Source organism: Rhizophagus irregularis, chromosome 7, assembly GCF_026210795.1.
Source record: "Rhizophagus irregularis chromosome 7, complete sequence".
NCBI classification, from domain to species: domain Eukaryota; kingdom Fungi; phylum Glomeromycota; class Glomeromycetes; order Glomerales; family Glomeraceae; genus Rhizophagus; species Rhizophagus irregularis.
Genome location: NC_089435.1, coordinates 977,041 through 993,529, shown reverse-complemented (window position 1 = coordinate 993,529; position 16,489 = coordinate 977,041). Strand labels below are relative to the sequence as shown.

General features: G+C 26.9%; 2 protein-coding genes across 2 annotated transcripts; both read right to left on the bottom strand.

Annotated features, from left to right (window-relative positions):
* Positions 1–7,807: 7,807 nt before the first annotated feature.
* OCT59_027038 (uncharacterized protein) lies at positions 7,808–8,107 on the bottom strand (the record flags this gene model as incomplete). Its single annotated transcript, XM_066136671.1, has 1 exon — positions 7,808–8,107. One exon carries the CDS (start codon positions 8,105–8,107, stop codon positions 7,808–7,810), a length of 300 nt encoding a protein of 99 aa, XP_065993137.1.
* A 616-nt stretch (positions 8,108–8,723) lies between these two features.
* On the bottom strand, positions 8,724–14,661 carry OCT59_027037 (uncharacterized protein; the record flags this gene model as incomplete). Its single annotated transcript, XM_066136670.1, has 2 exons — positions 8,724–8,728; positions 9,129–14,661. 2 exons carry the CDS (start codon positions 14,659–14,661, stop codon positions 8,724–8,726), a joined length of 5,538 nt encoding a protein of 1,845 aa, XP_065993136.1.
* Positions 14,662–16,489: the final 1,828 nt, after the last annotated feature.

Sequence of the window (16,489 nt, the reverse complement as noted above, 5' to 3'; positions counted from 1 at the left end):
TATCAAGCATGGCTTGACAAAATGTCACCCCGTGTCTGACATTTTACCTGTTTATGCTTGATTTTCATCTGTCCCGTGCTTGATATTTATCTGTACGTGCTTGATATTTTTATCTGTTCATGCTTGATGTTTATCTATCACGTGCTTGATATTTTTATCTGTTCATGCTTGATGTTTATCTGTACGTGCTTGATGTTTTATCTGTACGTGCTTGATGTTTTATTTGTACGTGTTTGATGTTTATCTGTACATGCTTGATATTTATCTGTACGTGCTTGATGTTTTTATCTGTACGTGCTTGATGTTTTTATCTGACCATGCTTGACATTTTTATCCGTCCGTGCTTTATGTTTTTATCCATTTGTGCTTGATATTTTTGTCCGTCTGTGCTTGATGTTTTTGTCCAACTGTATTTGATTTAATCCAACTATGCTCAATAATTTTATCTTTGTCAAAAATTAGTTTCTTTGTCAGCACAGGGTTGATATTTTGTTGGTCACATGTTTTAAGTTTAGCATAGTTTTAAAAAATTTTTTTTTTTTATTGGCTTTTTTTTATAAACAAATTTTGTAGAGAATTTTTATTTTTAATATAGGCAAAGGCTTAGTTTGATAGAATTTCTTTGGGAATTTTTTTAATAAGATTTTTTTTGATAAAAAATTTCGTTAGAAAATTTTTTTTCATTGATAGGAACATTTCTGAGTTTTTTTTTTGATGATAATTTCGTTAAAAACTTTTATTTGATAGAAATTTTATTGGAGAATTTTTTTTTTGATAAGATTTTTTTTTTGATATGTACTTAACAATTTTTTTTGATAGGAGAGATTTTTTTTTTGATAAAGAATTAATTGAGAATTTTTTTTTTTTTTGCAGAAAATTATTTGAAGAATTTTTTTAATAGGGAAGATTTTTTTTTTGATAGATAATTTCGTTACTAGAAAATTTTTTTAACAAGTGAGATTTTTTTTTGATAGAGAATTTCGTTAAGAATTTTTTTTAATAGGAGGGAGTTTTCCTTGATAAAGAATTCTTTTGGGAATTTTTTTTAATAGGTGAAAGTATTTTTTGACGGAGAATTTTATTAGAGAATTTTTTTTTTTTTGATAGATCATTTCGTTAATAATTTTTTTAACAGGAGATTTTTTTTTTTGATAGAAAATTTTGGTAAAGAATTTTTTTTTTTAATAGGAGGGAAGTTTTTTTTTGATAGAAATTCTTTTGAGAACTTTTTTTAATAGGTAAAGAATCTTTGAATTTTTTTTTAATAGGGAAAATGTATTTTTTGATGGAAGATTTTCGTTAGAAATTTTTCTTAATCAGGGATATTTTTTTTGATTGAGAATTTCATTAGAGAATTGTTGGTTGAAAAGTTTTTTTATTTTTTTGATGGAGAATTTTGTTAGAAAATAGTTTTTTTTTTAATAAGGGTATCGAGAATTTTGGCTTGAAATTTTTTTTTTAATAAAGAATTTCATTAGAGATCTTTTTTTATAAAATTAAAAAATTACTAAATTACATTAATAAGATTAAGATAAAATTAAAAAAAAACTATGATAGAATCCTTAATAGCAGTAAATTAAGCAAATTTTATATACTAGTAAAGCTCCGCATGAGCCGACATAAATTAAAAAGTTAATAATGTTAACTTTAAGAAAAGTATATAGCAGAAATTTGTTTGAAGTGTTTCTTCTTTTTATCATTAATTGGAAACATTTTTGAAAATCTACTATTTTAAATACTTTTAATATATAAATAAAAATTGGGATTGCCTGGGCGATCATCGCCTGGGTTATTTTTTTCAAATATATATGTACTATCTAATTTTTGATCGGTTATTATTAAAAAGATATTTTTTAAAAAAAATTTTTTGCAAATATATTTATTCAAAATATCTTATTTAATTAAATTTTATTTACAAATATTAAAATTTAAGTCACATTTACGATTTTAAAGAAAAAAATCACCATATTTATTTTTATTGAAGTGTACAAATAAAAGAAACAATAACAAGAAATAAAAAAGATAAGTAAATTACAATGATCAAGGAAAAAGATGCTAATAAAAAAATAAAATAACAATGGAGTAATGGAAAGTAATAGAAGATGAAAGGGAATAAAAGAGTAATGAGAAGTGATAGGAAACAAAAAGGAGAAATAGGACATGATGAGAGACGAAAAGGAGTGATGGGAGACGAAAAGAAGTGATTGGAGACAAAGAGGAGTGATGGGAGATAAAAAAAAAAGTGATGGGAAGATTAAGAGGAGTGATGGGAGACAAAAGGAAGTGATGAAAGACGAAGAGGAGTGATGGGAGACGAAAAGAAGTGATGGGAGACGAAGAGGAGTGATGGGTGACGAAGAGGAGTGATGGGAGATAAAAAGGAGTGATGGGAGACGAAAAGAAGTGATGGGAAGATTAAGAGGAGTGATGGGAGACGAAAAGAAGTGATGGGAAGATTAAGAGGAGTGATAGGAGACGAAAAGAAGTGATGGGAAGATTAAGAGGAGTGATAGGAGACGAAAGGGAGCGATGGGAGACAAAAAAGAGTGATGGGAGACGAAAAGGAGTGATAGGAGACGAAGAGGCGTGATGGGAGACGAAAAGAAGCAATGGGAGACGAAAAGGAGTGATGGGAGACGAAAAGGAGCGATGGAAGATTAAAAGAAGTTATGGGATGACGAAGAGGAGTAAAAATTTATTAAAATTGTAAAATTTAATAAAAAATTTCCAATAAATTTTCAACCAATTTTTTATAAAAAAAAAAGATTCCTAATGAAATTCTTTATTAAATAAAAAATTTCAAGCCAAAATTCTCAATACCCTTATTAAAAAAAAACTATTTTCAATAAAATTTTCTATTGAGACTTCTAACAAAATTCTCCATCAAAAAAATAAAAAAACTTTTCAACCAACAATTCTCTAATGAAATTCTCAATCAAAAAAAAATATCCCTGATTAAGAAAAATTTCTAACGAAAATCTTCCATCAAAAAATACATTTTCCCTATTAAAAAAAAATTCAAAGATTCTTACCTATTTAAAAAAGTTCTCAAAAGAATTTCTATCAAAAAAAAACTTCCCTCCTATTAAAAAAAAATTCTAAAAAAAAAATTCTTTACCGAAATTTTCTATCAAAAAAAAAATCTCCTGTTAAAAAAATTATTAACGAAATGATCTATCAAAAAAAAAATCTTACCTATTAAAAAGAAAATTCTATGTTGAAAATTTCTATCAAAAAAAAAAAAAAATTCTCTAATAAAATTCTCCGTCAAAAATACTTTCACCTATTAAAAAAAATTCCAAAAGAATTCTTTATCAAGGAAAACTCCCTCAGTCCTATTAAAAAAAAATTCTAACGAAATTCTCTATCAAAAAAAATCTCACTAGTTAAAAAAATTTTCTAGTAACGAAATTATCTATCAAAAAAAAAAATCTTCCCTATTAAAAAAATTCTTCAAATAATTTTCTACAAAAAAAAAAAAAATTTTCAATTAATTCTCTATCAAAAAAAAAAATCTCTCCTGTTAAAAAAAATTGTTCCAACAAATTAAGTATATGTCAAAAAAAAAATCTTATTAAAAAAAAATTCTCCAATAAAATTTCTATCAAATAAAAGTTTTTAACGAAATTATCATCAAAAAAAAAAAACTCAGAAATGTCCCTATCAATGAAAAAAATTTTCTAACGAAATTTTTTATCAAAAAAAATCTTATTAAAAATTCCCAAAGAAATTCTACCAAACAAAGCCTTTGCCTATATTAAAAATAAAAATTCTCTACAAAATTTGTTTATAAAAAAAAGCCAATAAAAAAAAAAATTTTTTTTAAAACTACGCTAAACTTAAAAACATGTGACCAACAAAATATCAACCCTGTGCTGACAAAGAAACTAATTTTTGACAAAGATAAAATTATCGAGTATAGTTGGATTAAATCAAACACAGTTGGACAAAAACATCAAGCACAGACGGACAAAAATATCAAGCACAGATGGATAAAAATATAAAGCACGGACGGATAAAAATGTCAAGCATGGTCGGATAAAACCATCAAGCACGTACAGATAAAACCATCAAGCACGTACATCAAGCACGTACAGATAAATATCAAGCACGTACAGATAAACATCAAGCACGGTACAGATAAAACATCAAGCACGTACAGATAAAACATCAAGCACGTACAGATAAACATCAAGCATGAACAGATAAACATCAAGCATGAACAGATAAAAATATCAAGCACGTGATAGATAAACATCAAGCATGAACAGATAAAAATATCAAACACGTACAGATAAATATCAAGCACGGACAGATGAATATCAAGCATGAACAGGTAAAATGTCAGGCACGGTGTAACATTTTGTCAATCCATGCTTGATTTTTCACCCGCCCAATGCCTGATAGTTTAGTCCAGCTCGGCTTGCCATACTATATAGCTATATAGCTATAGCTATAGCTATTGCTATTGCTATTGCTATTGCTATTGCTATTGCTATTGCTATAGCTATAGCTATAGCTATAGACGTTGTTATTGCAATATTGCAATATTGCAATATTGCTTCTTTGATATCATTAGAATAAAATTACAAAATATTCATTTTTGTGCCACTTTTACTACATATTAACTTGCGGCATCAAGCAATAAGTTTTATATTTGTATTTAATTTTGTTGATCGTTATTGATTTACAAAGAAATAAAATATTCAAATATATTTCTTTTTTTCGTTAAAAAAATTAAAACGTGTAGATGATCATGCAGATCTTGTGATAATCAATTAAAAAGTGTTAGACGAAATTTTTTTTCAAAAATTTAAAATTTTTTCTTTTTTTATAAAACATCATAAATTTTTTTTACATTTTTTTTCTATTTGTAAGATTAAATATTTGGATATTACATAATTACAAATTAAATTTATAAGACTTTCTTTTAGAAAATAATGTGATATTTCATAAAAAATATTTTTTCTTACTATTTTTATTTTAAACTACTTGAATTTATAATTAATGAAAGAATTAATTTAAAATTCATGTTATTTCAAATTTTTGTCAACTCAGTTCTTAATTTTCATATTACATTTTTTTTATATAAAATTTTTTTAAATTAAACTTCTTTTCCAAATACATTATAATCTTCACTTTGGACAAATGAAATTAACTTTATTTATTAATTAAAAGTTGTTCAGGCAGGTTAAAACCACTTGAATATTAATTTTCATGAATGTAGGTGTAGTGCTTAGAGAAGATTGCATTTTTGTTGATGATATTAACTCTCTTTTCTATTTTTTAATTTAGAACATAATATCTCCACTTTGGACAAATGAAATCAACTTCATTTATTAATTGAAAGTTGTTCAGGCAGGTTGAAACCACTTGAATATTAATTTTCATGAATGTAGATGTAGTGCTTAAAGAAGATTGCATTTTTCTTGATAATATTAACTCTCTTTTCTATTTTTTTTTAATTTAGAGTGTAATATCTCCACTTTGGACAAATGAAATCAACTTCATTTATTAATTGAAAGTTGTTCAGGCAGGTTGAAACCACTTGAATATTAATTTTCATGAATGTAGATGTAGTGCTTAAAGAAGATTGCATTTTTCTTGATAATATTAACTCTCTTTTCTATTTTTTTTTAATTTAGAGTGTAATATCTCCACTTTGGACAAATGAAATCAACTTCATTTATTAATTGAAAGTTGTTCAGGCAGGTTGAAACCACTTGAATATTAATTTTCATGAATGTAGGTGTAGTTCTTAGAGAAAATTGCATTTTTGTTGATGATATTAACTCTCTTTTCTATTTTTTAATTTAGAGCGTAATATCTCCACTTTGGACAAATGAAATCAACTTTATTTATTAATTGAAAGTTGTTCAGGCAGGTTGAAACCACTTGAATATTAATTTTCATGAATGTAGGTGTAGTGCTTAGAGAAGATTGCATTTTTGTTGATGATATTAACTCTCTTTTCTATTTTTTTAATTTAGAGCGTAATATCTCCACTTTGGACAAATGAAATCAACTTCATTTATTAATTGAAAGTTGTTCAGGCAGGTTGAAACCACTTGAATATTAATTTTCATGAATGTAGGTGTAGTGCTTAGAGAAGATTGCATTTTTGTTAATGATATTAACTCTCTTTTCTATTTTTTTAATTTAGAGCGTAATATCTCCACTTTGAACAAATGAAATCAACTTCATTTATTAATTGAAAGTTGTTCAGGCAGATTAAAAGCACTTGAATATTAATTTTCATGAATGTAGGTGTAGTGCTTAAAGAAGATTGCATTTTTCTTGATGATATTAACTCTCTTTTCTATTTTTTTTAATTTAGAGCGTAATATCTCCACTTTGGACAAATGAAATCAACTTCATTTATTAATTGAAAGTTGTTCAGGCAGATTAAAAGCACTTGAATATTAATTTTCATGAATGTAGGTGTAGTGCTTAAAGAAGATTGCATTTTTCTTGATGATATTAACTCTCTTTTCTATTTTTCTTTAATTTAGAGCGTAATATCTCCACTTTGGACAAATGAAATCAACTTTATTTATTAATTGAAAGTTGTTCAGGCAGGTTAAAAGCACTTGAATATTAATTTTCATAAAATTTTATTTTTTTGTAGCTGTATTAACTTTAAAACACTTATTACAACTTACGTCATTATTTTAAATAATAAGAATTAATTTATATTATTGGCTAATTATAATCACATGATACTAAGGATTTTATATTTGATTTAATAATTTAGTAAAATATTATTAAAATCAAATTCATATAAATGCAACTAATATTAATAATTGTAATTTAAGCAGTAAATTCATTAACCAAATCGTGTAAATTCTATGCTTAAATTATGTAATTTCTGTGATCAAATCAATATAAATTCGGCATAAATTATGGTCAAATCATGCAAAATGATACATTTTTGTGATATGGAATTGTGCATTTTTCCGTATCCCTATATAGATTAGAAACATTATTTTTAAGAAAAAATTGTATAAAACCTTATTAAAAACATGATTTTTTATAGGTTTAATTATAATAAAATTTTATTATTTGGTAATATTTTACATACAATTCAATTTATTTATATCAAAAAATTTTTTTAATTATAAATGTTATGTTTGGGGGACGAAGTCCCCTGGCAAATCGCATATTCTAGTTTATTAATAAATCAGACATAAATGTCAATGTAAAATCAAACAAACTTATCATTTTTTTTTTACCAATAAAACATATTTTTAGTGTTTTATTAACTTTTAGAAAGTAAATAATTTATTTATTTTATTAAATATGAAATTTTAAAAGCATGAAATCAATATTTTTTATACTTTAAAAATGCGAGAAGCGAAAAAATTTTTCTAAGGTAATGTTACGAAAAAAAGCAAATGAGGCTGATGTGCCACAAAAATCACATAGGGTAGAAAGTGATTATATGATTGGATAAATTTTTTTATAAACATAGATGTTTAAATATTTTAAACTTTAGATTGTTTTGACATTAGGAAATATAGCATTGCCAGACAACTATATATCAACTGAACTTTGTCTAAAATAATTTATCAATATCAATTAGACGGAAAATAGATAGAAGCAACTGAAGTTGTTTTGAAAAGTCTAGTATTGATGATATAACTTCAAAAAGTGAATTTTATGATAATATTTTAAGTAAATATTCAGTTGCAATTATATTAATTATAAAAAAATAATAGTAACGAATTGTATAAATATATAAATATTTTCTACACAATAACCGATAAATAATCCAGCAAATAAAGAATAAATAGCAGAATCATTAATCTTAAACCATACAATCAAGACACTCAGTCTTTTCTTGAACTGGGTCTGATTGAACTGAAATTCCAGTAAGTGTACGACTTACACAATATGCTTGTGGATGAGATTGTATAATAGAAGAATTTGCTTGTTTTTGTACTAAAGCTTCGTTTGCCTTTATAAATTCCAACATATCATTTCTTAATTGATTATCAGTATTAATTACTTCATGGTTATAATTTCCATAATGTCCAATTCCATCCCTGTTTAATTCGTAATACTTATTAATACATCTAATCCATTCAGATATAGTATTTTCAAGCATAATTATGGTTGGTCTATTGGCAGGATTTGAATCCCAACATTTTTTCATTAAATCTATATAACATTTTGGAGTATTTTTTATAATTTCAGGACGTTCCCCTTCACAAATACTTAAGATAAGGTTTTGATCATTTGCTTCATATTTAAATGGGGGAATACCTGATGTAAATTCCCACATTATCATTGAAAAACTATAAATATCACTTGCTGGAGTATAGGGATTTCTTCTTAATATTTCGGGTGCCATGTAAGGTAAAATTCCATAAATTTCATTATCATCATTATCAGAATCCTGTGAATCATCTATAGGTTTACATAATCCTAAATCAATAATAAATAATTCATTGTAATTATCTGACATTAAAATATTACCATCATGAAAGTCACCATGAGTTAAATTTGATTCATGAATTACTTTAAGTCCTAATATAATTTTTTTCAATAATTGTAACTTGTCTTGCCACTTAAATTTAATTATATCAGGTAAACATTTTCTCAAATTTCCTTTTTTTGCATAACTCATTACTATTATATAATTTAAATTATTTGGATCTTGGGTTATTCCAAAGAACTGAATAAATTTTGAAAATGAATTTTTCTGACAATTATAATGATACTTACACTATATAAATGATAAAAAAATTATTAAACTTTTGCAAAAGAAATAAAACTGATTATTAAATAAAAATACTACACCTCATTCAGAAATTTATCATCTGAACCTGATGAACTATTAAGTGTTTTAAGAATAACCTCATAACCTGTTTGAAAATTACATCTATTCCATTGTTTTTTATCAAAATTCCAACTAAAAATAGGTCCATCTAACCAGATAGCTTTATGAATTTCACTGAATCCTCCTTTATTATAATAATTAATACTTGACAATTTATCATAAGGTATCCATTCCAAAATTTCATAACTATTTTTAGCATTTAATTGTGCTTCTTGAATAAATTCATCAATAAACTTATTTTTACTAGTCCACTTTGAAAAATCTTGTTGAAATTGTTTAGCATTACATTGTTGACACCACTGGTAATCAGTATCTGGTTGCTTGCATTCATTACATAATTCAACTTTAGTATTAGGGCTCACTTTGTTACTTTCTACTACTTTTTGATGCCAATAGAAAGCTTTTTCTAAATTTTTTTTTGTTCCTTCTCCATTTTCATAACATATGGCTAAAATATTCATTGCTGTAATATCATCTTTTTCTGCTGCTTTTTGATACCAATGAAAGGCTTTTTCTAAATTCTTCTCTGTTCCTTCTCCATTTTTATAACATGTGGCCAAATTGAATATTGCTTTTTTAACACCATTTTCTGCTGCTTTTTGATACCAATAAAATGCTTTATAAAAATTCCCTTCTATTTCTACTCCATTGTAATACTTATTGGCTAAAATAAACATTGCTTCCTTAACACCATTTTCTGCTGCTTTTTGATACAAATAAAAGGCTTTTTCGAAATTTTTTTCTGATCCTTCTCCATTTGCATATATATTGGCTAAATTATACATTGAATCAGTCAAACCATTTTCTACTGCTTTTTGATACCAATAAAAGGATTTTTCTAAATTTTTTTCTGTTCCACATCCATTTTCATAAAATCTGGCTAAATTATACATTGCTTCTTTAACACCACTTTTTGCTGCTTTTTGAAACCAATAAAAGGCTTTTTCTAAATTTTTTTCTGTTCCTTTTCCTAAACAATGACATGTGGCTACATTACACATTGCTTGTTCATCACCAATTTCTGCTACTGCATTTTGACACCAGTAAAAAGATTTTTCTAAATCTTCTTCTGTTCCATTTCCATCTAGATAAAGACTGGATAAATTAATCATTGCTCGATCATTACTATTTTCTGATGCTTTTTGAAACCAATGAAAGGCTTTTTCTAAATTCTTTTCTGTTCCTTCTCCATTTTCATAACATATGGCTAAATTAATCATTGCTTGATCATTAACCTTTTCTGATGCTTTTTGAAACAAATGAAAGGCTTTTTCTAAATTCTTTTCTGTTCCTTCTCCATTATGATAACATATAGCTAAGTTAAGCATGGCCTTTTCATCACCATTTTTTGCTGCTCTTTGATACAAATAAAAAGCTTTTTCTAAATTCTTTTTTGTTACTTCTCCTTTATGATAGCAATTGCCTAAATTAAAAATGGCTTCAATATGATCTTTTTCTGCTGCTTTTTGATACCAATAAAAGGCTTTTTCTAAATTCTTTTCTGTTCCTTTGCCATTATCGTAACATGTGGCTAAATTATTCATTGCTTCTTTATCACCATATCCTGCTGCTTGTTGAAACAAATAAAAGGCTTTTTCTAAATTCTTTTCTGTTCCTTCTCCATTGTTATAACATATGGCTAATTCATTCATTGCTTTTTCACTACCATTTTCTGCTGATTTTTGATACCAATAAAATGCTTTTTCTAAATTTTTTTCTGTTCCTTCTCCATTATAATATCTATTAGCTAAGTTAAACATGGCTTTTTCATTACCACTTTCCGCTGCTTTTTGATACCAACAAAATGCTTTTTCTAAATTCTTTTCTGTTCCTTCTCCATCTTGATAACATTTGGCTAAATTAAACATTGCACCAGTGTAACCATTTTCTGCTGCTTTTTGACACCAATAAAAGGCTTTTTCTATACTCTTTTCTGTTACTTTTCCATCATGATAAAATACGGCCAAATTAAACATTGCTATTTCATTACCATTTTCTGCTAATTTTTGAGACCAATAAAAGGCTTTTTCTAAATTCTCTTCTGTTCCTTCTCCATTTGCATATATATCAACTAAATTAAACATTGCTTTTTTGTCACCATTTTCCGCTGCTTTTTGTTGCCAGTAAAAGGATTTTTCTGAATTTTTTTCTGTTCCTTCTCCATTTTCAAAACATATGGCTAAATTGAACATTGCTTCTTTATCACCTTCTTCTGCAGCTTTTTGATACCAATAAAAGGCTTTTTCTAAATTCTTCTTTGTTCCTTCTCCATTGTAGTAACCATTGGCTAAATTAAACATAGCATTCTTAACACCATTTTTTGCTGCTTTTTGATACCAATAAAAGGCTTTTTTTAAATTTTTTACTGTTCCTTCTCCAATTTTAAAAAGTGTGGCTAAACTAAACATTGCTTCCTTAACACCACTTTTTGCTGCTTTTTGATACCAATAAAAGGCTTTCTCTAAATTCTTTTCTGTTCCTTTTCCATTATAATAACATATAGCTAAATTAAACATTGCTTGATTATCACCATTTTCTGCTGCTGCTTTCTGATACCAATAAAAGGCTTTTTCTAAATTTTTTTCTGTTCCTTTTCCAATATAATAACATATGGATAAATCAAGCATTGCTTGATTATTACCACATACTGCTTTCATTTTTTGAAACCAATAAAAGGCTTTTTTTAAATTCTCTTCTGTTCCTTCTCCATTATGATAAAGTATGGCCAAATTAAGCATTGCTGCTATATTACCATTTTCTGCTGCTTTTTGATACCAATAAAGGGCTTTTTCTAAATTCTTTTCTGTTCCTAAATTAAAACTATCGGCTAATTTCAACATTTCTTGATTATCAAGATTTTTTACTGCTACTTTTTCATACCAATAAAAGAATTTTTTTGAATTCTTTTCTGTTCCTTCTCCATTTTTAAAACATATAGCTAAATTGAACATTGCTTGCTTAACACCATTTTCTGCTGCTTTTTCATACCAATAAAAGGCTTTTTCTAAATTCTTTTCTGTTCCTTCTCCATTTTTAAAACATATGGCTGAATTGAACATTGCTTCTTTAACACCTTCTTCTGCTGCTTTTTGATACAAATAAAAGGCTTTTTCTAAATCTTCCTCTGTTCCTTCTCCATTTTTATAACATGTGGCTAGATTATTCATTGCTTCTTTAATCCCATTTTCCGCTGCTTTTTGATTCCAATAAAAGGCTTTTTCTAAATTCTTTTCTGTTCCTTCTCCATTTTCATAATATTGAGCTAAAATAAACATTGCTTTCTTATCACCTTCTTCTGCTGCTTTTTGATACCAATAAAAGGATTTTTCTAAATTCTTTTCTGTTCCTTTGCCATTACCATAACATGCGGCTAAAACAATCATTGCTTCTCTATTATCATTTTCTGCCGCTTTTTGATACCAATAAAAGGCTTTTTCTAAATTCTTTTCTGTTCCTTTGCCATTACCATAACATGCGGCTAAAACAATCATTGCTTCTCTATCATCATTTTCTGCTGCTTTTTGACACCAATAAAAGGCTTTTTCTAAATTCTTTTCTGTTCCTTTGCCATTATCATAACATATAGCTAAATTAATCATTGCTTCTTTAACACCTTCTTCTGCTGCTTTTTGATACCAATAAAAGGCTTTTTCTAAATTTATTTCTGTTCCTTCTCCATTAATATAACATGTGGCTAGATTATTCATTGCTTTTTTATCCCCATTTTCTGCTGCTTTTTGATGCCAATAAAAGGATTTTTCTAAATTCTTTTCTGTTCCTTCTCCAATTCTATGACATACAGCTAAATTAAACATTGCTTCTTTATTCCCATTTTCTGCTGCTTTTTGATAACAATGAAAGGCCTTATCTATATTCTTTTCTATTCCTTTTCCATAATGATAAAATACAGCTAAATAAAACATTGCTAGTCCATCACCATTTTCTGCTGCTTTTTGATACCAATAAAAGGCTTTTTCTAAATTCTTTTCTGTTCCTTCTCCATTGTTATAACATAGACCTAAAATAAACATTGCACTTTCCTTACCATTTTCTGATGCTTTTTGAAACCAATGAAAGGCTTTTTCTAAATTCTTTTCTGTTCCTTTTCCTTTATAATAACATATGGCTAAATTCAACATTACTTGAATATCTCCATTTTCTGCTGCTACATTTTGATACCAATGAAAGGATTTTTCCAAATTCTTTTCTGTTCCTTCTCCATTTTCATAACATATAGCTAAGTTAAGCATGGCTTTTTCATTACCATTTTCTGCTGCTTTTTGATACCAGTAAAAGGCTTTTTCTAAATTTTTTTCTGTTCCTTCTCCACTTTTATAATACATGGCTAAATTAAACATTGCTTCTTCAACACTATTCTCCGCTGCTTTTTGATACAAATGAAAGGCTTTTTCTAAATTCTTTTCTGTTCCTTCGCCATTTTCATAGCATGTGGCTAAAATAAACATTGCTTTTTTATCACCATTTTCTGCTGCTATTTGATACCAATAAAAGGCTTTTTCTAAATTTTTTTCTGTTCCTTCTCCATTTGCATATATATTGGCTAAATTAAACATTGCTTCACTAACATCATTTTCTGCCGCTCTTTGATACCAATAAAAGGCTTTAATGAAATTCTTTTCTGTTCCCTCTCCATTATTATAACTATTAGCTAAATTGAACATTGCTTTTTTATCACCATTTTCTGCTGCTTTTTGATACCAATAAAAGGATTTTTCTAAATTCTTTTCTGTTCCTTCTCCATTTTTATGACACATAGCTAAATTAAACATTGCATTAGTGTAATCAATTTCTGCTGCTTTTTGATACCAATAAAATGCTTTTTCTAAAGTCTTTTCTACTCCTTCTCCATTTTCATAACATATTGCTAAGTTGAACATGGCTTTTTCATTACCATTTTCTGCTGCTTTTTGATACCAATAAAAGGCTTTTTCTAAATTTTTTTCTGTTCCTTCTCCATTTTTATAATATTCAGCTAAATAAAACATTGCTTCTTCAACACTGTTTTCTGCTGCTTTTTGACACCAATAAAAGGCTTTTTCTAAATTCTTTTCTGTTCCTTCTCCATTATAATAACATATGGCTAAATTCAACATTTCTTGATTATCACCATTTTCTGCTGCTACTTTTTGATACCAATAAAAGGATTTTTTAAAATTCTTTTCAGTTCCTTCTCCATTTTCAAAACATATAGCTAAATTGAACATTGCTTCTTTATCCCCATTTTCTGCTGCTTTTTGATACCAATAAAAGGCTTTTTCTAAATTCTTTTCTGTTCCTTCTCCATTGTAATAACATGCGGCTAAAACAATCATTGCTTTTTTATTGTCATTTTCTGCTGATTTTTGAAACCAATAAAAGGCTTTTTCTAAATTTTTTGCTGTGCCTTCTCCATTATAATAAGTAATAGCTAAATTATGCATTGCTTCTTTATGACCTTTTTCTGCTGCTTTTTGATACCAATGAAAGGCTTTTTCTAAATTCTTTTCTGTTCCTTTTCCATTTTTATAATGCAGGGCTAAATTAAACATTGCATCTTCATCGCCATTTTCTGCTGATTTTTGATACCAATAAAAGGCTCTCTCTAAATTCTTTTCTGTTCCTTTTCCATTTTTATAATGAAGGGCTAAATTATTCATTGCTTTTTTATCACCATTTTCTGCTAATTTCTCTAAAGAATTAATACATTCTTTGCACCATAATTTTTCAATAAAAGGTTTATTGCAATATAGACAATTTTTGGCTTCTACTGTATCAGTAGCTTTATCTGAAATATTTAAATCACTATATTTGATTCCCATTTTATTTGGTTATTTTAAAAATTTTATTTTACTGAAAAAAAAAATATTATTTCCTTTTGAACAAATTTTTTTTATATACTATGTCATGTATATGTTGTCGTCAGAATTCAAGGAAAAGGGTATGGGAGGGCGTCAATTAAAAAGGAAGTAAGTCAGAATTTTAGTAATTTATATTATTAAGCTAACGACTATAATCAGCAAAGTGAACCAATAAAAAAATTCTGACCAAAAATTCAGATTCCCCTTTTCTATTAATTAAGAATCAAATGTATTATTGAAATTGCCTTTTTTCAATTTTAAAAAAGCCAAAAGTAGAAGTTATAATAAACCAATGCAGATTTTTTTCGGATCATTTTTTTTCCAGATCATCAACTGATCTGCGTTAAACCATGTCGATAAGTTAGTCGAAGCATTTTTATCAACGTTTTCACCAATAAAATTGTTAGAAAAATAAGCAAATTGAATATTTTCATAAATAAAACTCAATATATAGGTGCACGAAAATTATTATACTAATATAATTGAATTATTTCGCTTTGATGATGGTTACATTCAATAGTAATTTCTCTGTTCTCAGACATACAATAAATGATTATTATAAATTAAAAATCCTGAAATACATATAATAATATTAAAAAAATATTTTTTAGGGTATTATCCGAAAGCCCTTTACTCTTTACATAGAAAAGATCAATGGAATATTAGGAAGTGGAAGAAAATTTTCTGGACACATATGATCAACGGATTTGTCCGAAATGTAACATAATTCTACGCAAGGTGATATGCCGTCCAGCACATGATGATATACAATAATAAAACAGTATTAAGACCTAAAATAGCATTTCGGACTTGTCTCCTTTTCAAATTAGTGCGCCCCCAAATAATACCCCTAATTTGTGAATTATCTGCAATTTTAATGTATCATTTATATGTAGAAAAGGGCTGATTATGGAAGAAATTTCGGTGATTTCTCAGTTCTTAGAGTAGTTTCCTTGCTAAAAACGTTAGTGTTACACAAAATTTTAAAAAGATCGTTTATAATGAAATTACCCTAAGAATCAAGAAATTACTAAAATTTCTTCTAGAAGTCGCTGATAATTATCCTTTTCTATATAATGGTACAATAAAATTGCAGATAATTACAAATTGAGGTGTTATGTAAGGGTCGCATTAATTTGAAAAAGGCGATAATAACAATAATAACGGGTTTCTGTTTCCTAAACCATGCACTTTAGTAATTCATATTTTAAAATTTTATTTCTAAAAATTTTGGATAATAGTCTTTTTCTTAATAGTTTGACTCTCAACCCGATATTATTAAAATTATTTATTATTTAATTTAAAAATTTAAAGTTACTAATAACGAAATATTAACTACTTTGCAGAAACCTTGAATTTTTGCAAGGTATCGTTACGTTATTACTAAAACATATACAAAATATATTTAGGGTAATGTGACGATCCTTTTTTTTTAACGAATTGTTCCGATGTTAATCCAGTATCGCAATGGGATTTCACATGACATTTTGGCTGTACCAAAACAATTCTTTTTATAATATTGTTAATTCATCAAAAATATAGTATATAGAAAAAGCGTATTATAGGTATTTTCACAGTATTTTAAAATTTCGGGAAAAGCTCCTAGTATTTATATATCACGTGATATGCCACCAGTTCGATCTTTTTTAATATGAACTTTTTTTTATCTTTCACTCGCTTTTTTTTCTTTCTTTATCTCCCCTTTCACTTGCTCTTTTTAAAATAACCTTTTTTGACTTTTTAACTCCCCTTTCACTCGCTTTTTTCATTTTAAAATAAACTTTAACTT